A 25,999-nucleotide genomic window follows, 5' to 3' on the forward strand; every position below is an offset into this window, starting at 1 on the left:
TGAGTCACGGTGACAGGAACAGCGAACTCCTTGGATAGAGGATCTGACACAGCATGTTGAATCTGGTGAGGATTGGTGTGGCAGGATCATAAATTTAAAGGGGCAATACCACTTCAGTGGAGAGTGTCTAAGGGAAGCTCATTTCCTTAAAGAGCCCACTGCTACCTTCTTGATACACAAGCTCAACCACTCCCTGTGGGAGCGAGTTCCACATTCTCACCACTCTCTGGGGAAAGAAGTTTCTCTTGAATTCCCGATTGCATTTATAAGTCACATCATTTTCAATGACAGCATGATAAAGGCACAGACTTTCATCAGCAGAGCTGCAACTCCGCGTCAGTGATGGTCATGTTGAGATGGTGCCTTTAAGTGAGGGAGATAATGTTCTAAATTGGGGGAAGGCAAATTTTACGAAACTGAGAGGTGATCTGGTGAAAGTGGACTGGATACAGCTACTGGAAGGAAAATCAGTGGCAAACCAGTGGGAGGCATTTAAAAGCGAGATACTACGGGCACAGTGTAGGCATGTCCCCACAAAGATAAAGGGTGGTACTGCCAAATCTAGAGCCTCCTGGTTATCTAGAAGCTTACAGGGTAAGTTAAAGCAGAAAAAGATAGCTCATGACGATCACAAAAATCTTTATACTTCTCTAGGCTTTCTAAAGTATTGAAAGTGCAGCGGTGAAGTGAAAAAGGAAATTAGAAAAGCAAAGAGAGGACATGAAAAATTATTGGCAGGTAAAATCAAGGAAAACCCAGATGTTTTTTCAGTACAGTAAGAGCAAGAGGATAACTAAGGAAAGGGTAGGGCCGATCAGAGATGTACAAGGGAACTTACACGTGAATGCAGAAGATGTGGCAGGGTTCTTAATGAGTTTTTTTGTCACTGTCTTCACAAAGGAGAGGGATAGTGCAAACATTGTAGTAAAAGAGGAGGAGTGTGAAATATTAGATATGATGAGCATAATGAGAGAGGAAGTACTAGAGGGTCTGACATTCTTGAAAGTGGATAAATCACCAGGACCGATGGATTACATCCCAGGATGTTAACGGAAGCCAGGGAGGAAATAGCCAATGCACTGAGGATCATCTTCAAATCCTCACTAGATGAAGGAGAGGTACCAGACGATTGGAGGTCTGCAAATGTTGTACCATTGTTTAAAAAGGGTGTGAGGGATAGGCCAAATAATTATAGGCCGGTCAGTCTGACCTCAATGGTGGGTAAATTATTAGAATCTATTCTGAGGGACGGGATAAACTGTCACTTAAAAAGTCATGGATTAATCAGGGATAGTCAGCATGGATTTGTTTGGGGAAGGTCATGTCTTACTAACTTAATTGAGTTTTTTCAGGAAGTAACAGGGAGGAATGATTAGGGAGTGCAGTGGATGTGGTCTACATGGATTTTAGTTCAGGCATTTGACAAGGTCCCACATGGCAGACTGGTCAGTAAAATGAAAGCCCATGGGATACAGGGGAATGTGATCAGTTGGATCCAGAATTGGCTCAGTGACAGGAAACAAAGGGTAATGGTCGACGGATGTTTTTGTGAATGGAAAGCTGTTTCCAGTGGTGTTCCACAGGGCACAGTGTTGGGTCCTTTGCTGTTTGTGGTATATATTAACGATTTGGACTTAAATGTGGGAGGCATGATTAGGAAATTTGCTGATGACACAAAATTTGGCCGTGTAGTTAATAGTGAAGAGGAGAGCTGTAGACTCCAGACTGATATCAATGGTTTGGTTGAGTGGGCAGAAAAGTGGCAAATGAAATTCAATCCAGAGAAGTGTGAGGTAGTGCACTTAGGGAGGGCAAATGAAGCGAGGAAATACACAATAAACAGGAGGATAGTGAGAGGGGTAGAAGAAGTGCGAGACCTTGGAGTGCATGTCCACAGGTCCCTGAAGGTGGTAGGACAGGTAGATAGAGTGGTGAGGAAGGCATATGGAATGCTTTCCTTTATTGGCCGAGGTGTAGAATACAAAAGTAGGGATGTAATGCTGGAACTGTATAAAACGCTGGTTAGGCCACAGCTGGAGTATTGTGTACAGTTCTGGTCACCACATTACAGAAAGGACATAATTGCTCTGGAGAGAGTACAGAGGAGATTTACAAGAATGTTGCCAAGGCTCGAAAGTTGCAGTTATGAGGAAAGATTGGATAGGCTAGGGTTGTTTTCCCTGGAACTGAGGAGGCTGAGGGGAGACTTCATAGAGGTGTACAAAATTATGAGGGGCCTAGATAGAGTAGACAGGAAGGAGCTGTTTCCCTTAGCAGAGAGGTCAATTACCAGGGGGCACAGATTTAAGGTGATTGGTAGAAAGATTAAAGGGGACATGAGGAAAACTTTTTCACCCAGAGGGTGGTGAGTGTCTGGAATTCACTGCCAGGAATGGTGGTGGAGGCAGAAACCCTCAATTCTTTGAAAAGGTACCTGGACATGCACCTGAAGTGCTGTAACCGGCAAGGCCACGGACCAGGCGCTGGAAGGTGGGATTAGATTGGGCAGCTAGTTTTTCGGCCAGCACGGACACGAATGGGCTGAATGGCCTCCTTCTGTGCTGTAATTTTTCTATGGTTCTCTGGTTCTAACTCTACGCAACATTGTCAATTCCTCAGATACAGAAAGGTTTTATTACAGTAGGCAGGGAGTTTGAGCACTGAGACTTTCGTGGCATCTCATTCAAACAACTCTGCCACTTATATTCTGCGCCACATCAGGTTCCTCTCACCCCTCACTCCAGTTTACATCCAGCTCTGCTGACTCCACGTTCCCCATTTTAAAATCTTCATACGAACGTACGAATTAAGAGCAGGAGTAGGCCACTTGTCCCCTCGAGCCTGCTCCTCCATTCAATAAGATCAAGGCTGATCTGATTGTAAACTCGACTCCACATTCCTGCCTACCCCCGATAACCTTTCACCCCCTTTCTGATTAAGAATCTATCTACCTCTGCCTTAAAAAAATATTCAGAGACTCTGCTTCCACCGCCTTTTGCGGAAGAGAATTCCAAAGACTCACGACCCTCTGAGAGAAAAAATGTCTCCTCATCTCTGTCTTAAATGGGCAACCCCTTATTTTTAAATAGTGACCCCTAGTTCTAGATTCTCCCACAAGAGGAAACATCCTTTCCACATCCACCCTCTCAATAACCCTCAGGATCTTATATGTTTCAATCAAGTCACCTCTTACTCTTCTAAACTCCAGCGGATGCAAGCCTAGCCTGTCCAACCTTTCCTTATAAGGCTACCTGCCCATTCCAGGTATTAGTCCAGTAAACCTACTCTGAACTGCTTCCAATGCATTTACATCCTTCCTTAAATAAGAAGACCAATACTATACATAGTGCGCCAGATGTGGTCTCACCAATGTCTTGTATAATTGAAGCATAACCTCCCTACTTTTGTATTCAATTCCCCTTGCAATAGACAAGTACATTCTATTAATTGATTGACCCCATCAATTGCCTCTGTGTTCTCACCTTAGTTTCACTGGTGAGTTTCAGGAAGACTGGGAAACCCATGGGATTGCAGGTGAAATTTAAAAATAGGTGTCACTATCACTCTAATTGAACGATTAACATATGTTAATTGCCAACCTGCCTCTCCCGAGGGTGTCACGCACATGCAGCATAACCTGCAGGAGTGAAGTCGGCATTTTAATTGTATATTAATTCTATGAGGGTGGTGATTCACTTGAATCCCGATAAAGAGGCACAGACTGAAACTGTTGTTGGGTTAGGAGATGTATGCTTGTAATGTAAATAAATATTGAAGTGTGTAAAGATTGGCTCCATTCCTATCCTTTACTAACTGGCTTTCTGGGATAAACAGGCGGATTGGAGCTGACCTGCTGATGTGCTACCAATTTCACCGACTTTAACCCCCTCACGTGCTCCCAACCCCATGGGATCCTCCATGCTAAAATTTCTCCTAGATTTCTATACTGCACTTGTGAAGCACCTTGGGATGGTTTACTTCATTGAAGGTATTACAACAGCAACAATTTGCATTTATATAGCACCTTTAACGTATATCATCCAAAAGCACACTGTTAGATTTCACATGTATACTGACGACACTCAGCTCCACTTCACCACCACCTCTCTTGACTCCTCCACTGTTGCTAAATTATCTGACTGCTGATCTGGTATTCAGAACTGGATGAGCAGAAATTTCCTCCAATTAAATATTAGGAAGTCTGAAGCCACTGTCTTTGGTCCATGCTCCCCAGCGACCGAATCCATTCCTTGCCTTGGAAACAGTCTCAGACTCAACCAGCATGTTTACAATCTTGGTGCCATATTTGACCCCGATATGAGCTTCCAAACACATAGCCACACCACCACGAAGACTGCCTATTACCACCTCCGTAACATCGCCCAACTCCACTCCTGCCTCAGCTCATCTGCTGCTGAAACTCTCATCCGTGTTTTTGATGCCTCTAGATTTGACTATTCCAACACACTCCTCCCTGGTCTCCCAGATTCTGCCCTCTGTAATCTTGAGGTCATCCAAAACTGTGCTGCCCATATCCTTACTCAGACCAAGTCCCTTTCACCCATCACTCCTGACCTATGTTGGCTCCCGCTCAAGTAATGCCTTGATGTTAAAATTCGGAACCTTGTTTTCCAACCTCTCCATGGCTTCACCCCTCCCTATCTCTGTAATCTCTTCCAACCCCAGAACCCTCCAAGATATCTGCGCTCCGCTAATTCTGGCCTCTTGAGCATCCCCAATGTTAATCGCTCCACAACTGTCAGCTGTACCTTCAGCTGCCTCGGCCCGAAGCTCTAGAATCCCCTGCTTAAAGCTCTCTAACTCTCCAACTCTCTACCACTCTATCTTCCTTTAAGGTGCTCCTTAAAACCTACAACTTTAACCAAGCTTGTTGGCCATCTGACATAATTTTTTAAAAATTCATTCATGGGATGTGGGCATCGCTGGCCAGGCCAGCATTTATTGCCCAACCCTAATTGCCCTTGAGAAGGTGGTGGTGAGCTGCCTTCTTGAACCGCTGCAGTCCATGTGGGGTAGGTACACCCACAGTGCTGTTAGGAAGGGAGTTGTCTTATGTGGCTTGGCTAATTTTGCTTTGTAACCCTCCTGTGAAGTGCCTTGGAATGTTTCACCACATTAAAAGTGATATATAAATGTTATATAAATGTAAATTGTAGCTGCTCTAAACCCATTTCCTTGCTGTTCTCCTGCTCCCTTTAATATTTTCGGATTCTACTTCTGAGGAGGTGGTGGCGTAGTGGTAATGCCACTAGTAATCCAGAGCCCAGGCTAATGCTCTGGGGACATGGGCTCGATTCCCGCCACGGTGAAATTTGAATTCAATTAATAAATTTGGAATGAAAAGCTGGTTTAGTGGTGACCATTGTCGATCGTTGTAAAAACCCATCTGGATCACTAATGTCCTTTAAGGAAGGAAATCTGCCATCCTTACCTGGTCCTGGCCTACATGTGACTCCAGACCCACAGCGATGTGGTTGATTCTTAAAATGCCCTATGAAATTGCCTAGCGAGCCATTCGGTTCAAGGGCACTTAGGGATGGGCAATAAATGCTGGCCTGGCCAGTGATGCCCACATCCTATTAACAAACATAAAAAAAAGCTGAAACCTTGATCAATTTAAAATACTTACAGACAAGCTGCTTCTGAATGTAGGCTTTATGGGTCCAATATTAGAACTGTCAAGTAGCTGCCTTCCTCGCATTCTGTCCTTCAAAACACATTATTTAGGAGATGAAAAGCTGTTGACAAATGATTTCACTGGACTGAAATCTCATCAAACGCATCATTTGTGCTTGACACCATCATGATGAAAATAATGCATGTCTTTTCTGTCTTTCCAAAAACAGTAGCGAGGCTGTGTTCAGCTGGAATTAGACAGGTTAATGTTCTGATAACTGTCATTTGTACATATTACACTGAATGACGTCGGGTTTACGGCAGAGACACAGCCCAATCAATCCACTAAAAATAAAAGCAAAGTGCTACAGATGCTGGAAATCTGAAATCAAAACAAGAAATGCTGGAAATACTCAGCAGGTCTGGCAGCATCTGTGCAGAGCGAAGCAGAGTTAACGTTTCAGGTCAGTGACCCTTCTTCAGAATTGGCAACTCTTAGAAATGTAAAAGGTTTTCAGCAAGTAAAGCGGAGGTGGGGCAAAAGATAACAAAGGAGAAGGTGTAAATAGGACAAAGGGTCACAGAGAGTAACTGACCAGAAGGTCATGGAGCAAAGGCAAACGGTATGTTAATGGTGTGCTGAAAGACAAAGCATTAGTACAGAGAGGGTGTTAATGGACAGAAAACTGAACAGCCTGGCCCCAAGCACAAACATGATAAAACACAGTGGGTAGGCACAGTAGAAACAAGCTAAACAAACTAAGGTAACCCCCACTGTGGTTGACAGGGCCCTCAACCTTGTCTGGCCCATTACCCGCACCTCTAACCTCACTCCTTCCTCTCCCTCCCAGATCCACGGCAGGGTTCCCCTTGTCTTCACTTTCCACCCCATCAGCCTCATATCCAAAGGATCATCCTCTGCCATTTCTGCCAACTCCAGTGTGATGCCACCACCAAACGCACCTTCCCCTCTCTTCCCTGTCAGCATTCCGACGAGATCGTTCCCTCCGCGACAACCTGGCCCACTCCTCCATTACCTCCACCACCTCGTCCCCGTCCCACAGCACCTTCCCCTGCAATCGCAGGAGGTGTCATACCTGCCCATTTACCTCCTTTCTCCTCACTATCCAAGGCCCCAAACACTCCTTTCAGGTGAAGCAGTGATTTACTTGTACTTCTTTCAATTTAGTATACTGTACTCGCTGCTCACAATGCAGTCACCTCTACATTGGGGAGACCAAACGCAGACTGGGTGACCGCTTTGCAGAACACCTCCGCTCAGTCCAAAAGCATAACCCCGAGCTTCCGGTTGTTTGCCATTTCAACACCCCCCCCCCCAACTCCCCCCTGCTCTCATGCCCACATCTCTGTCCTGGGATTGCTGCAGTGTTCCAGTGAACATCAACGCAAGCTCGAGGAACAGCATCTCATTTACCGATTAGGCACTCTGCAGCCTGCCGGACTGAACATTGAGTTCAATAACTTCAGAGCAAGTTTGTTTAGTTTGTTTCTATTGTGCCTACCCACTGTTTTTTTCATGTTTGTGCAAGGGGCTAGGGCTGCTCAGTTTTCTGTCCATTAACACCCTCTCTGTACTAACGCTCTGTCTTTCAACACACCATTAACATACCGTTTGCCTTTGCTGCATGACCTTCTGGCCAGTTATTCTCTGTGAGCTTGTCCTATCAACACCTTCTCTTCTGTTATCTCTTGCCCCATCTCCGCTTTACTTGCTTAAAACCTTTTACATTTCTAATATCTTTCAGTTCTGATGAAGGGTCACTGACCTGAAACGTTAACTCTGCTTCTCTCTCCACAGACGCTGCCAGACCTGCTGAGTATTTCGAGCATTTCTTGTTTTTATTTCCAATCAATCCACTGGTGTCTGCTGGTGTTAATGTTTCACACGAGCCTCCGCCCTCCCCTTTTCATCTCACCCTATCAGCATATTCATCGATCCCTTTCTCCCTCATGTGCAATCTAGCTTCCCTTTAAATGTATCTATACTCCTCATCTCAGCCACTCCCTGTGGTAGCGAGGTCCACATTCTCACCACTCTCTGGGAAAAGAAGTTTCCTTTGAATTGCCTATTATATTTATTAGTGACTGTCTTATTTTTATGTTCACTACTTTTGGATTTCTGCACAAGTAGAAATGTCCTTTCTACGTCTACTCTGTTGAACATCTTCATAATTTTAAGGACCTCGGCCTTCTCTTCCCGAGAGTAAAGATCCCCAGCCTGTTCAGTCTTTCCTGATAGTTACAACCTCTCAATTCTACTATCATCTTCCTTCTATTGAGAGATCTGCTGTGTGTTTGCAGTATTTATATTCCAGATGTCCAATGGTTGCTGTCTGTTTTCCATGTTAAAAACACAATTTGACCCACATTTTAATCTTTGACCTGTGCCCAGTTGACCCCTGGAAACAATGATTGGTCAGAGTTATTTTGAGATTGGTGGAGGGGGTAAAGGATTCACTCCTTTGGTCAACCTGGTCTGGAAATTATAGTTTGAGTTTTTCTTTTATTCATTCGGGGGATTGGGCATCGCTGACCAGGCCAGCACTTTTTGCCCATCCCAACTTGCCCTTGAGAAGGTGGTGGTGAACCGCCTTCTTGAACCGCTGCAGTCCGTGTGGTGTAGGTACGCCCACAGTGCTGTTAGGAAGGGAGTTCCAGGATTTTGACCCAGTGACAGTGAAGGAACGGTGATATAGTTCCAAGTCAGGATGGTGCATGACTTGGAGGGGTGGTGTTTCCATGCATCTGCTGCCCTTGTCCTTCTAGGTGGTAGAGGTCACAGGTTTGGAAGGTGCTGTCGTAGGAGCCTTGGTAAGTTGCTGCAGTGCATCTTGTAGATGGTGCACACTGCTGCCATGTGTGCCAGTGGTAGAGGGAGTGAATGTTGAAGGTGGTAGATGGGGTGCCAATCAAGCGGGCTGCTTTGTCTTGAATGGTGTCGAGTTTCTTGAATGTTGTTGGAGCTGCACTCATCTAGGCAAGTGGAGAGTATTCCATCACACTCCTGAATTGTGTCTTGGAGATGGTGGACAGGCTTTGGGGAGTCAGGAGGTTAGTTACTCATTGCAGGTATACCCAGCTTCTGACCTGTTCCTGTAGCCACAGTGTTTATGTGGTTGGTCCGGTTAAGTTTCTGGTCAATGGTAATGCCCAGGATGTTGATAGTGGGCGATTCAGTGATGGTAATGCCATTGAATGTCAAGGGGAGATGGTTAGATTCTCTTATTGGAGATGGTCATTGCCTGGCACTTGTGTGGCTCGAATGTTGCTTGCCACTTATCAGCCCAAGCCTGAATGTTGTCTAGATCTTGCTGCATCTGGACACGGGCTGCTTCAGTATCTGCGTAGTTGTGAATGGTGCTGAACATTGTGCAATCATCAGTGAACATCCCTACTTCTGACCTTATGTTGGAGGGCAGGTCATTGATGAAGCAGCTGAAGATGGTTAGGCCTAGGACATTACCTGAGGAACTCCTGCAATGATGTCCTGGAACTGAGATGATTGACCTCCAATAACCACAACCATCTTCCTTTGTGCTAGGTATGACTCCAACCAGTAGAGAGCTTTTCCCCCAATTCCCATTGACTTCAATTTTCTCAGGCTCCTTGATGCCATACTCAGTCACATGCTGCCTTGATGTCAAGGGCAGTCACTCTCATCTCACCTCTGGAATCAGCTCTTTCATTCATGTTTGGACCAAGGCGGTAATGAGGTCAGGAGCCGAGGGACCCTGGCAAAACCCAAAATGAGCCTTGTTGAGCAGATTATTGCTGTGTAAGTGTTGCTGATGTTTGTTGGGATGGTAATTGGCCAGATTGGATTTGTCCCGCTTTTTGTGGACAGGAAAAACTTGGGCAATTTTCCACATTTTTAGGTAGGTGCCAGTGTTCTAGCTGTACTGGAACAGCTTGGCGAGGGGTGTGGCTAGTTCTGGAGCGCAAGTCTTTAGCACAACAGCCAGGATATTGATTTCTTGATATCACATGGAGTGAATCGAATTGGCTGAAGACAGCCATCTATGATGGTGGGGACCTCAGGAGGAAACCGAGATGGATCATCCACTTGCCACTTCTGGCTAAAGATGCTTCTGCCTTGTCTTTTGCTGGTCTTCCACATCTTTGAGGATGGGGATGTTTGTGGGTTAGTTGTTTAATTGTCCATCACCATTCACGACTGGATGTGGCAGGACTGCAGAGCTTTGAGCATATCCATTGGTTGTTGGATCACTTAGCTCTGTCTGTAGCATGCATGTAATCCTGTGTTGTAACTTCAGGAGATTGGCATCTCATTTTCAGGTATGCCTGATGCTGCTCCTGGCATGCCCTCCTGTACTCCTCCTTGAACCAGGGTTGGTCCCCTGGCTTGACAGCAATGGGAGAGTGAGGGATCTGCCAGGCCATGAGATTACAGACTGTGGTTGAATATAATTCTGCTGCTGCTGATGACCCACAGCGCCTCATGGATGCTCAGTTTTGACCTTCTAGGTCGGTTCTGAATCTATCCTATTTGGCACAATGGTAGTGTCACACTACATGATGGAGGTTGTCCTCAGTGTGAAGGTTGGACTTTGTTTGCACAAGGACTGGTCGGTGGTCACTCCTACCAATACTGTCGCAGACAGATGCATCTTCCACAGGTAGATTGATGAGGGTGAGGTCAAGTAGGTTTTTCTCTCTTGTTGGTTCCCTCACCACAGGCCCAGTCTGGCAGGAATGTGTTACAAGACTCAGAGCCACCTTGAACAGTAATGATGCTACCAAGCCACTCTTGTTGATGGACCCATCCAGAAAACTTTCTGTGCCCCTGCTATCCTCCGTGCTTCTTTACATGGAGGAGTACTGCTTCAGCAGCTAAACCGCAGAATCACAGATTTATTACAGCACAGAAGGAGGCCATTCAGCCCGTCGTGTCTGTACCGGCTCTCTGAATGAGTAATTCTCTCAGTGCCATCCCCTTGCCTTCATCCCATAATCCTTCATATTCTTCCTTTTCAAATAACAGTCTAATTCCCTTTTGAAGGCCTCGATTGAATCTGCCTCCACCGCACTCTCAGGCAGTGCATTCCAGATCCTAACCACACGCTGCGTAAAAAAGTTTTTCCTCGTGTCACCATTGCTTCTTTTGGCAATTACTTTAAATCTGCGCTATCTCGTTCTTGATCCTTTCATGAGTGGGAACAGTTTTTTCCTGCCTAGTCTGCCCAGATCCCTCATGATTTTGAATACCTCTATCGAGTCTCCTCTCAGCCTTGTCCTCTTCAAGGAAAACAATCCCATCTTCTCCAATCTATCTTCATAAATGAAGTTGGAACCATTCTCGTGAATCTTTTCTGAACTCTCTCCAATATCTTCACATCTTTCTGAAAGTGCGGCACCCAGAACAGGACGCAATACTCCAGCTGAGGCTGAACCAGTGTTTTATACAAGTTGAACATAGCCTCCTTGTTCTTGTACTCGATCAGGAGTCAGCAACGTGTCCGTACACGAACACTAGTGTCTGTGGTAAACAAATTCTGAGGACCGTGACTGATAATTTCAGAGAAATTTCCCATTGGCCTCTTCTTTCCGACCAGTCCAACTTTTAAAAAATCGCAGTCGTCAGGTTCACAGCTGACAGGTGCTTAGAACAGGAACAGTGGCTTCCGAACCTCAGACAAGTTTGTGGTTTTCAGCGAGCTTTTAAAAAAAAAAAATCAGAAATCGCTGGAAAACCACAAACTTGTCTGAAGGTAGAAGTGCTCTTCCCACTCAAAGCACCTGTCAGCTGTGAAACTGACGGTGCGACCAACCACGAAGCTGAGAGTTCCCACTCCCTGCAACTATCAGAGAGAGAGAGAAAGAGACAGAGAGAGGGGGAGATGGAGAGGGATAAAGGGTGGGGGGACAGAGAGAGAGGGGGAGACAGTGAGGGGGTAGGCTAGAGAGATGGGGGGGACAGAGAGAGAGAAGGAGGAGACAGTGAGAGAGGGAGAAAGGGAACAGAGAGAGAGGGGAGACAGAGAGAGAAGGAGGAGAGAGGGAGAGAGGGAACAGAGAGAGGAGGGAGAAGGGGGCAGAGAGAGAAAGAGGGGGACAGAGAGAGAGAGATGAGGACAGATAGAGAGAGAGTTGGGGGACAGAGAGAGAGAGGGGGAATGGTGGGCTAGAGAGATGGGGGGACAGAGAGAGAAGGGGGGACAATGAGAGAGGGAGAGAGGGAACAGAGAGACGGGGAGACAGAGACAGGGGGAGAAAGAGAGAAAGTGAGATAATGGGGGACATACAGAGACAAAGGGGGCACAGAGAAAAAGAGAGGAGTGGACAGAAAGAGAGATGGAGGGGGACATAGAGATAATAGAGAGAGGGGGGAACAGTGAGACAGATAGAGAGAGGGGGGGCAGAGAGAGAGTGGGGCCGGGGGGCGGAACAGAGCAAGAGAGAGAGGAGGGCAGAGAGAGAGAGGACGGCAGAAAGAGAGGGGGAAGAGAGAGGGGGCATGGAGACAGAGAGAGAGAGAGAGAGGGGAGTGACAGAGATAGAGGGGGGTGACAGAGAGAGAGAGGGGGCATGGAGAGAGGGAACGCAGGCAGGAGAGAAGGGAGAGAGGAGTGTCAGGGAGAGGACTGTCATAGAGAGAGGAGGGGGCAGGGAAAGAGGGGGGCAGGAAGAGAGGGGGCAGGGGAGAGGCCCGGGGGAGAGAGGGGGAGAGGGTGGAATGACACAGTGGGGGGATGACATAGAGAGTGGGGACACAGAGAGGGAGGGAGAGAACGAGACAGAGAGAACGACAGATAGACACAGAGAGAAGTGGGTGAGATCACCCACTTTTAAATTGGACTGTGTCAAGATCACTCTTGACAGAGGGACGTTTATCCGGAATACTCCGCAATACTACAACTACGACTTTATGTGCAAGCAAAGAAATGCCAGGTATCTCACTAATCAGTGCCCAACATAGTGACCAGAAAGTAAATCAATAAATTAGTCTTCTCATTTAAATCTTCTTCACAAAAATGCACCTTTGTTGTTGCTTTGATTAATAGTAAGATAAAATTTTAATGCCTTTTTCTTTCTGAAATTGTCTCACCGGCTCCCTGTGTTAAGACAAAAATTGTAGCCTTTAACCTTGTGTTTTAAAATAACCTAGCAGCAAAGGTAATTACAAACGTAATTTGCATTGGCATTGATACTATTTTGCTTGCTAACTAGCTAATACAGTTGTGTTGCTCTCCATTGATGGTTGTTTGCTTATTTACTTTATTTATAGGGAAATGTATTTTAAATTGGACTGTGTTTTGACGGCATTAGATTGGCTATATACTTTATACACAGATTAATCGCCCGCATGTCCTTGACTGAGTCAATAATTTTGTCAAATGTCCATGGTGCAACATGTGGGTGCCTATCCCTGCACTCTATGCCCCTATTAATAAAGCCCAGGATACTGTATGCTTTATTAACTGCTCTCTCAACCTGTATCAAATGCCTTTTGGAAGTCCATGTACACCACATCAACAGCAATACCCTCATCAATCCCTTCTGTTACCTTTTCAAAAAAATCCCGCAAAGTAGTTAAACACAATTTTCCCTTGACAAATCCGTACTGCCTTTCCTTAATTAAACTGCCTTTGTCCAAGTGACTATTAATTTTGTCCTGAATTATTGTTTCCAGCTCTAGCCTCAAGTTCAGAGGGGGACAGGTTAGAGTGAGTGAGGGGGGGGGGGGGGCAGAGAAATTGAGATGACCGATGTCTCCCGACAGTTTTCAATGAAAAGATCAAGAGCGGGTAAGAGGCCAGAGGGAGGGGTCCAGGTAGAGGGGGAATGCTGGAGGCAGGTGAATGGGTCTGCTGATCGGGGTGGGGGGGGGGGGGGGGGTTCATTGAACTGTACCTCGACTACACTTCTTCACATCCTGCCTCCTGTAAGGACTCCATTCCATTTTCCCAGTTTCTCCTTCTCTGATGTATCTGCTCCGATCAGGAGGGCACCCCTGCCCCCCCCACAGCACACGAGGAGGCCACCAGGTTTAACTGGGAAACCTCCCCAGGTCCAAAAGTGCCCGCCCACCTTTGGTAATATACCAGCGACAGTGAGAGGAGGCCCTTAAGTGGCAATTAATTGGTCACTTCAGGACCTCAATTGGCCTGGGGCGAGCCGTTTGCCAGCTCCCCTCCAGCATGCCCCTGGGGGAGGGGGGTGGGTGGTGGAGGGTGTTAAATTCCAGCCAATGTTTCCACTTGTGGGAGAATCCAAAAGTAGGGGGGGGGCATAATTTTAAGGTCATTACTAATAAATCCAAATAGGGAAATAAGGAGGATTTTCTTCACTCAGAGGGCAGTTAGAAAGTGGAACTCACTACCACAGGAAGTGATTGAGGCAAATAGCTTAGATGCTTTCAAACAGAAACTAGACGAGTACATGAGAGAAAAGGGAGTAGAAAGATAGGCTGAAAGGCTGGGAAGAGGTGGATGGAATGAGGGGGAGGCACATGTGGAGTACAAATACCAGCACAAAGTAATCGGATAAAGTAGCCTGTTTCTGTGCTGTACATTCCACATATTTTTTTAAAAAAAGAAATGGTTTTGCATGTTGCAAGGGTCTCTATAGATTCGATTTCTTTTGGTGCAACTAAATGCACATCTGGAGTATTGTGTGCCGTTTTGGTCTCCTTATCTGAGGAAGGATGTTCTTGCTATGGAGGGAGTGCAGCGAAGGTTCACCTGACTGATTCCTGGGATGGCAGGACTGACCTATGAAGAGAGATTGGTTCGATTAGGCTTGTATTCTAGAGTTTAGAAGAATGAGAGGGGATCTCATCGAAACCTACAAAATTCTAAAAGGACTGGACAGACTAGATGCAGGAAGGACGTTCCCGATACTGGGGGGTCCAGGACCAGGGGTCACTGTCTAAGGATAAGGGGTAAGCCATTTCGGACTGAGATGAGGACAGATTTCTTCACCCAGAGAGTGGTGAACCTGTGGAATTGTCTACCATGGAAAGCAGTTGAGGCCAAATCATTAAATATATTCAAGAAAGGGTTAGATATAGTTCTTAGGGCTAGTGAGGAGGGTAGTGTAGAACTTCAAAAGGACATAGACAAGTTGGTGGAATGGGCGGACAAGTGGCAGATGAAGTTCAATGCGGAGAAATGCGAAGTCATTCATTCTGGTAGGAAGAACACGGAGAGACAATATAACATAAAGGGTACAGTTCTAAAGGGGGTGCAGGAGCAGAGGGACCTGGGTGTATATGTGCATAAGTCATTGAAGGTGCCAGGACAGGTTGAGAGAGCAGTTAAAATAGTCACCTGGGAGCAAAGGAGATTGAGGTCATATTTGATAGAGCTGCACAAGATTCTGACAGGTTTTGATAAGGTAGCAAGGAAAAGATGTTCCCGTTAGCTGATGGTACAAGGACTGGAGTTAAGGTTTTGGGCAGGAGACAGAGGATGTGAGGAAGAACCTTTTTTTATGCAGCCAGTGGTAATGGCCTGGAAATTGCTGCCTATGAGGGTGGTGGAAGCAGAGACAATTAAAGAAATTGGTAAAAGAAGCAAAAATTACACTGCTTGAAGGTGGAGGCAGATTCAATGGAAGCATTCCAAAGGAAATTAGACTGTTCTCGGAAAAGGAAGAATGTGCAGGCGTTACAGGGAGAAGCCAAGTGAATTGCTCATTCAGAGGGCAGGTGCAGACACGATGGGCTGAATGGCCTCCTTCTGTGCTGTAACAATTCAATGATTCTCTCTCCACAGATGCTGCCAGGCATGCTGAGTTTTTCCAGCACTTTTTGTCTTTGCTCTGATTCTGTGATCTATGCTGTCCACCTCCACCACTCTCATTCCACCTGACCCCCACCACTGGATTTACCCGAGGCTGCCCCCTACAGTTTACAGTGCAGAGGCCGCCGGCGGTTCGCCGCACTCACCACTAGAGGGCCTGCGGGTGGGCGAGAAGCAGAGTCGAGCGCAGGCGCGGCGAGAGACCGGTCGGAGTGGTGGTGGTGGTGGTGGTGGAGGAGGAGACGGAAGGGGGAGGAGACGGTGCGCATGCGCGCGGCCGGGGAGTGGGTGCGGGCTGGGGGCTGGGTGGGTGTGGAATGCGCAGGCGCGCAGAAAGGCAGCACGGAGAGGGAGGGAAGCCAAGCGGGAAGGACATCACCGAGTGAGGGGGGGAGGGGAGGGGTTGAACTTGAGCCGGGAGGGTGGGGAGCGCGCACGTCAGCGAAAGAGGAGCGGCGTGACGTAACGTGGGAGCCGGCCAGCGAGCGCGCACGCTGTAAGGGCGGCGGCGTTGCCCCTGGTTACGGGGGGGGGGGGGGGGGAGGGGGGGGAATCATTGATGTCGGCAGGCGCCGGTAATGGAGGCGGAGGAGAGAACGGAGCGGCCGTGGCTCCTCATCATCTCCTCCTCCCTGAGCAGCAGATGAAGCGCGGCACCTCTTTGAAAGGCTGTTCTTCGAGGGGAAGACCCATTGCAAACTTTTATTCGCCTCTCCTGTGAGACAGCTTCGGTTGATTCCCCCTCCCCCACCCACCTCTTCCCTTTCTACCTGAGCTGAGATTTTGCCCCCTTGTTGCTGAGAAGATGGCGAGCGAGCCGCCGGCCCGCAGTCTGGACGACATCGACCTCTCCGCTCTCCGGGTAAGGCCAAGACCGAGCAGCCATCAGAATCACACAACCTCGTTTAACATTTCATATCTTCAAGTGATTTCCCCCCCCCTTTTTAATATCTAGGTTTTTATTTTGTGGTGGTGGTGGTGGTGGCGGGCAATGCCATCTCATCAGAGAAAGGGAGAGGCCTTTACAGGTCTTTCAAGTTTTTTTTTTAATGTGTCGTTTTTATTTTTATATAATGTCTGTGAGAAGAAAGATTGTTTACTTAGTTTTGTTTGGGTTGTTTTATTTAAATAAATAGCATATGTGTGTTGGAAGGACCTCTATACTTCTCTTTTGGACCGACCTTAGTGAATCATATTGGCAAATATTTATATATATATATATATATATATATATATATATTATAATATTTTTTATATATATAATAAATTTTATACATTTAATCTATACGTATTTAGATGTCCACTGGTGTTACATATATTACATTAAGAGGCATAAAAGTCTTTTTTTTTTAGTAGGGCTGATCACCTTAAGTTTAACTTCAAATGAATTTTATTGTGTAAATAGCTGGGTTGAAAGCTTGCACTGCCTTTCTTGTTGCACAATGCAGGGCATTTCTGCCAATTTAAGCACCAGCAACCTTTGTGAAACAGGGATATCTATCAGCAGCATGGCCTTGATGGGCTGAATGGCCTCCCTCTGTGTGGCAGTGACTCTCTCTATTGAGGCGGATAATCGGTACAGAAAACCCGATAGTCAGTTTATGGAGGAGTCACCTCTTGGATGATCATATTTTCCATAGTACTGTGTTGAAATTTGTTGGAAATGCTGCTTTTGCACGATTTTTGAATAAATCAAATTCCATTTTTATTACCTGGATTTTCATTGGTATTTTAGGAATTTCTTCCCACAGTTGTGTCTGTTTATATTTAGAGTTGATGGCTTATGATACCTGATTAAGATAACATTCTTTCTGTTGCATGGATTTTCCCAGGAATTTTGCTGGTACTTTGGGGATTTTATGTTGTAGTTCTATCCTCTCTTAGTGTGAGGCCTATCAATTTCCTCCACCTAATTGCTGTCCACCCAGCTTCCCTTCCTGGTCTGAATGTTAGCAGATGTTAAGGGTCACCTTTTCAGAGGTACTGTCTCACCCCTGCCCCCCCCTTCAAATCTGCTGTCAACACCACCTCTTGAAAAAACCCAGCTATCCTTGCAAACCACAGCCCCATCTCCAACCTTTCTTTCCATTCCAAAGACCTTGAAGGTGTTGTCAGCTCCCGAATCCGAGCCCATCTTTCCCTCAACTCTGTCGTTAAACCCCTCCCAGTAAGTTTTCTATCCCTTTCACTGCACTGAAATAGTCCTTATTAACGCCACATGTGATATCTTATGTGTCTATGACTAAGATCTATTTAATCCTTATCCTTCACGACCTGCTTGCAGCCTTTGACATGGCTGACCTAATCATCCTCCAAATCCTGCCCACGCCTGGTTTCCATTCTTACTTATCCAGTTGTAGCTTTTCTTCCCACTCCTGCACTGCAAACCTTCGAGTCCCTCAAGGATCTATCCTTAGTTCTCTTCTAGTTCTCATCTACAAACTGCCCATCAGTGAAGTCATTTGGAAATACACGCACCTCCCCAACATATCTTTCTCCTCCCCCTTTCTCTCTCTCTCTCTCTATCTCTTGCCGTCTCCCTCCACTGCCTCTGATTTGTCACGCTACTTGTCCAAAATGCAGTAGTGAATGAGGAAAAATTTCGTCCAATTAAATATTGGGAAGATAGAAACCATCATCTTCAGTCCTTGCCACAAACTCTGTTCCTTAGCAGTGAGCTTCACCCCGTCCCCCCTGTATGAAGCTGAACTTGCCTATTTGCAGCCTCAGCGTCCAATTTGATCCTCATAATAAGCAAGATTGCCTACTTCCACTTCTGTTATGTCACCCCGTTTCAGTCTCTGCCTGAGCTCATTTGCTTCTGAAACACCTGGTTTGTTCCCTCCAGACTCAACTCTTCCAATGCTCTCCAACCTCTTACCGTCCAAAACTCTGCTGCCCGTATCCCACAATAAGTCCCGTTCACCCATAACCCTTCTGCTTGCTGCTATTTCTCAATTTTAAGATTTGCATTCTTGTTTTCAGATCCCTCCATGGTCTTTGCACTCCTTTACTTCTGGCCTCATCACACCACTATTGGTGTCGTGCCTTCAGCTGCCTAGGCCCGAACATCTGCAGTTCGTTCCCTAAATCCCTCTTTTGGTCACCTGCCCCAATATCTCTTTGTGTGGCAAAGTGTCAATTCTTTTTTTTAAACATTAAATTACACACGTAGACCATTCAGCCCCTCAAGTCTGAATAATCATTCAGTGAGTTCATGGCTAATCTGTATCCTCACTCCATCCAGCCGCTACTGAGTTGGATGATCAGCCATGATCATAATGAATGGCGGAGCAGGCTCGAAGGGCCGAATTGCCTACTCCTCCTATTTTCTATGTTTCTATACCTGGGGATGTTTTTAACTACAGTGAAGGTGCTATATAAATACAAGTTCTTGCTTCAGAGGGTACAGGAGAGATTCTCGTGTGAAGCAGAAATGATGTGATTTAAAACACGTGTTTTTCACCTCCTTAACCTCCGGTGCATTGGTATCTGGTATGATCAAGTGTATCTGTACAGCGGGGATTTTTTTTTGGTTTTAAGCACTGAAGTATTTAAAAAAAAAAGCTGTGGTGCATTTTAATATACCAAGAGGAAACCCATAAAGAGATATACTTCCTGGTTGTGCAGTACTGAGTGTTCAGCTACACCGGGGACAAATTCCTAAGTTTATGGATATTCCCTTTACATTTTGCAAGGCGTTGTTTAATTTGATAAGAATATTGATAATGCAATTCAGTTGCTTAATTTGCTCACCTAGAGTTTTGCTGACCAATTTTTAGAGCCTCCCTATGTGATAATGTGGTAATAAGTGGAACAGTTTTGTTGCATACGGAATAATGGGGTGGAATTGTGTGCTCGAATCTGATTGAAGGGTATGGGTTCCTTAGTTATAGAGTATGGATGGCTGAAAAAAGAATTATGCTCCAGAACTTCACTGCGAATGTCCTAAACCAAGTGAAGTTTGAGGAAAATATGTATTTAAAAAAAAAAGAAATGGCAGGTCTTTTGGCAGTGACACATTCACATTTGTGATGGTATCTTTTAAAGTTGGGTTTGTTTGGGTTGGAAGTTGGGTTTGTTTGATGAAATTTCTCTGTCGTTGATCATGTATATATCATTTCGAAGGGTATGTCTTAGTTCTTTTGCAAGAATCTCTGATTCACTGCCCACTGAAAATGGGGATATAACTATGAAGATCTGAGGATTCTATAATGTTGCTGCAGTTTAGAGAGAAATTCCGTATAATGGCCGTGGGTGAATTGGATATAGGCATGTGTTTTGTGCTTATGCCCAAGCTTCCAAAGGGTTGGGCAGCAGTTTATCTTGTGTGTAATATGTTTACATAAGTGTGGCAGACTTCTATTTGGCAATCTGGTATTGCTCATCATCCCCTAACTGCACGGGTGATGAGGCAATTGTGTGACATCAGTCAATTACCGAGAGTGATTTAGATTGAGAGAAAATCGCTTTTTGATGTTTGACAGATTTTTCTAGCGTTCTCATCTCATTTTTTAAAAATTCTGTGAATGCATTGTGCACTTTGATTGCATGGTGTTAGGTTTCTTAACGTGATTGCTCGTGCTGGGAGCACTGCTGATCAAGAATTTGAGGCAGCTTATTTGTTCTTAGTTCTTGACGATTGGGGTGAAGCCTGCTCACTGGTGCTTGTCTCAGTTTGTTGCCCTTCCTGATCACTGGAGGACTGCTTGTACTCAGCGAGCCTCCACTTTTTTTTGGCAGCTCCTTAATGAGGGCCTTCCATCAATTGGCCAAGAACTGCCACACCTCTCAGCAGGACCAATGGGCTACTTTTAATTGAAGGACTACTCACTGAATCTGTTGCATTTCTCAACAGTATCCTGCAGCCACATCTCCACCCTGCACAACATGTTCACTTCCATGACTAGACGCAGAGCAGAAAACCTTGGGGATGTCTGTAAAAGAGACATTTGTTTTTTAAGGAAGGAAAAATGTTGAGAAGTACAGAGATGAATTTTCAACACCATTGCCTGCAGCAAAATACATGAAAACCAACTCAAGATGTTGCATTTAGTCCACTCTGTACAAGCTCCACAACTTTCATCCAGAACTGCTGGAGGGGATGTGGCTGGAACAGCACTGTGGCTGTACCAACACGAATAGGACTGCCGCGGTTCAAGAAGGTGGTTCACCACCACCTTCTCAAAGGCAATTAGGGATGGACAATAAATGCTGGCCTTGCCAGTGGAGCTCACATCCCATGAATGAATTTTAAAAATGTACACTTATATGTATATTCTGGTCCTGCCCCTCTGATTCAGCCATTTCAGAAAGCTGTCCAAGGTCAGTCCTATAATTAGAGGATTCAGCTCAGGGCTTACAGGACTGACCTACTACAGAAAGAGGGGTTACTGCAGTGAACAGGCTGGCACAGCTATCATTTATGCTGCATCCCTTCTGAATTGGCAAGTGTGGCAGCCTTCACAGCACACGTGGCTAAAGTGCACATCCTGATCTGAAAAGTAATGTTCAACCTCCACCTACTGATGGAGAAAACAAACTGTTTAAAGGAAAATTAGTTTGTTCAAGCTAATTGCCCCCCCCTTGAAAAAACTCATATCTTTTTAATTGTTTTTTTAATGAGTTTTTCACACCAACTTGAGTCCCTGCGGTTGTTCAAAAAGACAGTCCGCTGCCACTTTCTATGGGAATCTAATGGCTGGGATACTCCCTGGGAACAGAATTAGGAGCAGGGCTCTCTGCTCGGCTAATTCAATGAGGTGAATTTACAGGGAGTATTCTAGAGAGAAAGCCCCCAGCGAGTTAACATCCGTAGCACTTAAAGCAGCCAAAAGCGCTGCACAAAGAATAGCCAGGCGCTACGCAAATGACTACTGGCAACACCTATGCAGTCATATTCAGCTGGCCTCAGAAACTGGTAACATCAGAGGAACGTATGATGGCATTAAGAGAGCTTTTGGGCCAACCATCAAGAAGATCGCCCCCCTCAAATCTAAATCAGGGGACACAATCACTGACCAACGCTTGCAAAAGGACTGCTGGGTGGAGCACTACCTGGAACTGTACTCCAGGGAAAATGTTGTCACTGAGACCACCCTCAATGCAGCCCAGTCTCTGCCAGTCATGGATGAGCTGGACGTACAGCCAACAAATTCGGAACTCAGTGATGCCATTGATTCTCTAGCCAGCGGAAAAGCCCCTGGGAAGGACGGCATTACCCCTGAAATAATCAAGAGTGCCAAGCCTGCTATACTTTCAGCACTGTACGAACTGCTTTGCCTGTGCTGTGATGAGGGAGCAGTACCACAGGACATGCGCGATGCCAGTATCATCACCCTCTATAAGAACAAGGGTGACCGCAATGACTGCAACAACTACCGTGGAATCTCCCTGCTCAGCATAGTGGGGAAAGTCTTCACTCGAGTCGCTTTAAACAGGCTCCAGAAGCTGGCTGAGTGTGTCGACCCTGAGGCACAGTGTGGCTTTCGAGCACAGAGATCCATCAATGACATGCTGTTCTCCCTTCGCTAGCTACAGGAGAAATGCCATGAACAACAGATGCCCCTCTACGTTGCTTTCATCGATCTCACCAAAGCCTTTGACCTCGTCAGCAGATGTGGTTTCTTCAGACTACTAGAAAAGATCGGATGTCCACCAAAGCTACTAAGTATCATCACCTCATTCCATGACAATATGAAAGGCACAATTCAGCATAGCGGCGCCTCTTCAGACCCCTTTCCTATCCTGAGTGGCGTGAAACAGGATTGCGTTCTCGCACCTACACTGGGATTTTCTTCTCCCTGTTGGTCTCACATGCGTTCAAGTCTTCAGAAGAAGGAATTTTCCTCAGCACAAGATCAAGTGGCAGGTTGTTCAACCTTGCCCATCTAAGAGCGATAACCGAAGTACGGAAAGTCCTCATCAGGGAACTCCTCTTTGCTGACGATGCTGCATTAACATCTCACGCTGAAGAGTGTCAGCAGAGACTCATCGACAGGATTGTGGCTGTCTGCAACGAATTTGGCCTAACTTTCAGCCTCAAGAAAACGAACATCATGGGACAGGACGTCAGAAATGCTCCATCCATCAATATGGGCGACCACGCTCTGGAAGTGGTTCAAGAGTTCACCTACCTAGGCTCAACTATCACCAGTAACCTGTCTCTTGATGCAGAAATCAACAAGCACATGGGAAAGGCTTCCACTGCTATGTCTAGACTGGCCAAGAGAGCGTGGGGAAAATGGCACACTGACACGGAACACAAAAGTCCGAGTGTATCAAGCCTGTGTCCTCAGTACCTTGCTCTACGGCAGCGAGGCCTGGACAACGTATGTCAGCCAAGAGCGATGTCTCAATTCATTCCATCTTCGCTGCCTCTGGAGAATCCTTGGCATTAGGTGGCAGGACTGTATCTCCAACACAGAAGTCCTCGAGGCGGCCAACATCCCAGCATAAACACCCTACTGAGCCAGCGGCGCTTGAGATGTCTTGGCCATGTGAGCCGCATGGAAGATGGCAGGATCCTCAAGGATACATTGTACTGCGAACTCGTCACTGGTATCTGACTCACCGGCTGTCCATGTCTCCACTTTAAAGACGTCTGCAAACGCGACATGAAGTCCTGTGACATTGATCACAAGTCGTGGGAGTCAGTTGCCAGCGATCGCCAGAGCTGGCGGGCAGCCGTAAAGGCAGGGCTAAAGAGTGGCGAGTCGAAGAGACTTAGCTGTTGGCAGGAAAAAAGACAGCAGCGCAAGGGGAGAGCCAACTGTGTAACAGCCCCGACAACCAATTTTATCTGCAGCACCTGTGGAAGAGTCTGTCACTCTAGAATTGGCCTTCATAGCCACTCCAGGCGCTGCTTCACAAACCACTGACCACCTCCAGGCGCTTAACCATTGTCTATCGAGACAAGGAGGCCAAAGAAGTAGTTCCAGAGCAGCTTCATTACAATCTGTAGGATCATGCCTGGTGTGAGATAGGATACGGGCAGCAGAGCTTAGGATGGTCTTAAATTTATGGAGGGTGGAAGATGAGAGGCCAGCCAGGAATGTGTTCGAATAGTCAAATCTAGAAGTAACAAAGGCATGCATGAGGGTTTCAGCAGTACAAGAGCACAGAAGCAGGCCATTGGGCTCAACAGGTTTATGCTGCATGCCTCGTCCCACCTTACTTCATCTACCCCTAGCAATATATCCTTCTGTTCATGTCTCCTTTTGTGTTTATCTCGTGGTCAGAAGCTCATCTCGAGGTCAAAAATGATACCAAAATTCATCTTCAGACTCTGGTCAGGGACATGCAGTTAGTTTTTGGGGGGACGGAGTTTGTGGCAGGGACTAAAGACAGTGGCTTCAGTTTTCCTGATATTTATTTGGAGGGGATTTCTGCTGATCCAATGCTGCATGTCTGACAAGCATTCCTTCGACAGCCTTCCAAACCTGAGACCTCTACCAAATAGGAGAACAAAGGCAGCAGCTGCATGGGAACATCACCTGCAAGTTCCCTTCCAAGTCACACACCATCCTGATTTGGAAATACATTGACGTTCCTTCGCTGTTACTGGGTCAAAATCCTGGAACACTCTCCTTAACACCTTAGACTGCAGTGGTTCAAGAAGTCAGTTCACCACCACCTGCTCAAGGGCAATTAGGAATGGGCAATAAGTGCTGGCCTTGCCACTGATGCTCACATCCCAAGATCGAATGGGGGAAAAAAAAATAGAGACATTGGAGGGATTGAGATGGAGAGGTGGTGAGGTATGGCTGGGTATTGTCAGAATACATGTGGAACCTGACAGTGTTGTTGGATGATCAGGCCGAGGGGCAGCCAGTAGATGGGAAATAGGAGGGCCAAGGATAGATCCTTGGGAGACACCAGAGGTAACGGTGAGGGAGTAGGAAGAGAATCCATTACAAGTGATACTCTGGCTACGATTAGATAGATAAGAATAGAACCAGACTATTGCAGTCCCACCCAGCTGGATGATGGAGGAGAATGGTGTGGTCCACCATGTCAAAATATGTAGACAGGTTGATTTAGATTTAGAGATACAGCACTGAAACAGGCCCTTCGGCCCACCGAGTCTGTGCCGACCATTAACCACCCATTTATACTAATCCTACACTAATCCCATATTCCTACCACATCCTGACCTGTCCCTATATTCCCCGACCACCTACCTATACTAGGGGCAATTTATAATGGCCAATTTACCTATCAACCTGCAAGTCTTTTGGCTGTGGGAGGAAACTGGAGCACCCGGAGGAAACCCACGCAGACACAGGGAGATGGACACAGGTTGAGATGGACAAACAAACATTCCCCCCCTCCACCCTCTCCCTACCCTATGCCACAGGATAGAATAGCCGTGTGGGAGATGAACTGAAAATGCTGGAAAAACTCAGCAAGTAAGGCATGTGTGGAGTGACCAGACAACTTACTATTTCAGATGTGAATCCTTCAGATTTCCAGCATCTGTAGTATTTTGCTTTTGGTTTTAGTTGGTTTGGTCTTAACTAACATCCATTCAGCTTTTTTTTTAATATGGTATCTATTGAAAAGAGGGTTTGAAGGTTATAGTGACATTAATACTACTGCTTGATTTTTTTCTTTCTCTCCCATCCCCACCCCAGCCAGGGAAGGCAGGAGTCAGAACTTGAGTGGGGATTATCAGGTAGTTTTGGTGGGGTTGGTGGAGGGAGAAAGGGAAAGCATAAGAGGTGTCCATGATGGAATAATGCATGGACAGATTGGGCTTGACTGACATTTCTCACTGGGCTTATTAGAAAGAACTTGTATTTATATAGCACCTTATCATTTCTTTGGAAGATCCCAAAGTGCTTCACTGCCGGTGAGTTATTTTTGAAAAGTGATTTTTAAAAAAATTCTTTCAAGGGATGTGGATATCTCTAACAAGGCATGCATGAGGGTTTCAGCAGCATTTGTTGCCCATCCCTTGTCCTTGACAACTGAGTGGCTTGCTAGGCCATTTCAGGGGGCACTTAAGAGTTAGACACATTGCTGTGGGTCTGGCGTCACATGTAAGCCAGATCAAGCAAAGACAGCAGATTTCCTTGCCTAAGGGAGATTAGTGAACCAGTAGGGTTTTTACGACAGTCGATAGTTTTGTGGTACCATTATTGAGACCAGCTTTCAGTTCCAGATCTTAATGACCAGTTCATCTGAGGTGATGGTTCAGGGGGTAAATGTTTGTCAGGGTATTTGGAGAAATCATCTGCTTTTCTTCATATCATGCCATGTAATCTTTTAACATCCACCTGAGAGGCCATACATGGCCGTGGTTTAATCTGAAAGGTGATATCTCTGAAGACGCAGCACTCCCTGGCAGAGCCAGAAATATAATAGGTTTTAAACAAGTAAAGCGAGGGTGGGGCAAGATTCTATCTCCACAGATGCTGCCAGACCTGCTGAGTATTTCCAACATTTCTTGTTTTTGTTTCAGATTTCCAGCATCTGCAGTATTTTGCTTTTAATTAAGTACTTGAGACTCTGGAGTGGGGTTTAAATGTGCTATCTTTGATGCAAAAGTGAGTATCACAAGAAAGGGTACTATA

The 25,999-nt window shown here is 46.1% G+C and overlaps 1 protein-coding gene across 1 annotated transcript in view; it reads left to right on the top strand.

Moving 5' to 3' along the window:
* Positions 1–15,958: 15,958 nt before the first annotated feature.
* LOC137357574 (misshapen-like kinase 1) overlaps positions 15,959–25,999 on the top strand; it is a 264,262-nt gene continuing 254,221 nt past the window's right edge. Inside the window, 1 exon segment of the mRNA XM_068024008.1 lies at positions 15,959–16,284. Coding sequence (XP_067880109.1) covers positions 16,228–16,284 — 57 coding nt within the window. The 5' untranslated portion in view covers positions 15,959–16,227.

Source organism: Heterodontus francisci, chromosome 48 (genome assembly GCF_036365525.1).
Source record: "Heterodontus francisci isolate sHetFra1 chromosome 48, sHetFra1.hap1, whole genome shotgun sequence".
NCBI lineage: Eukaryota > Metazoa > Chordata > Chondrichthyes > Heterodontiformes > Heterodontidae > Heterodontus > Heterodontus francisci.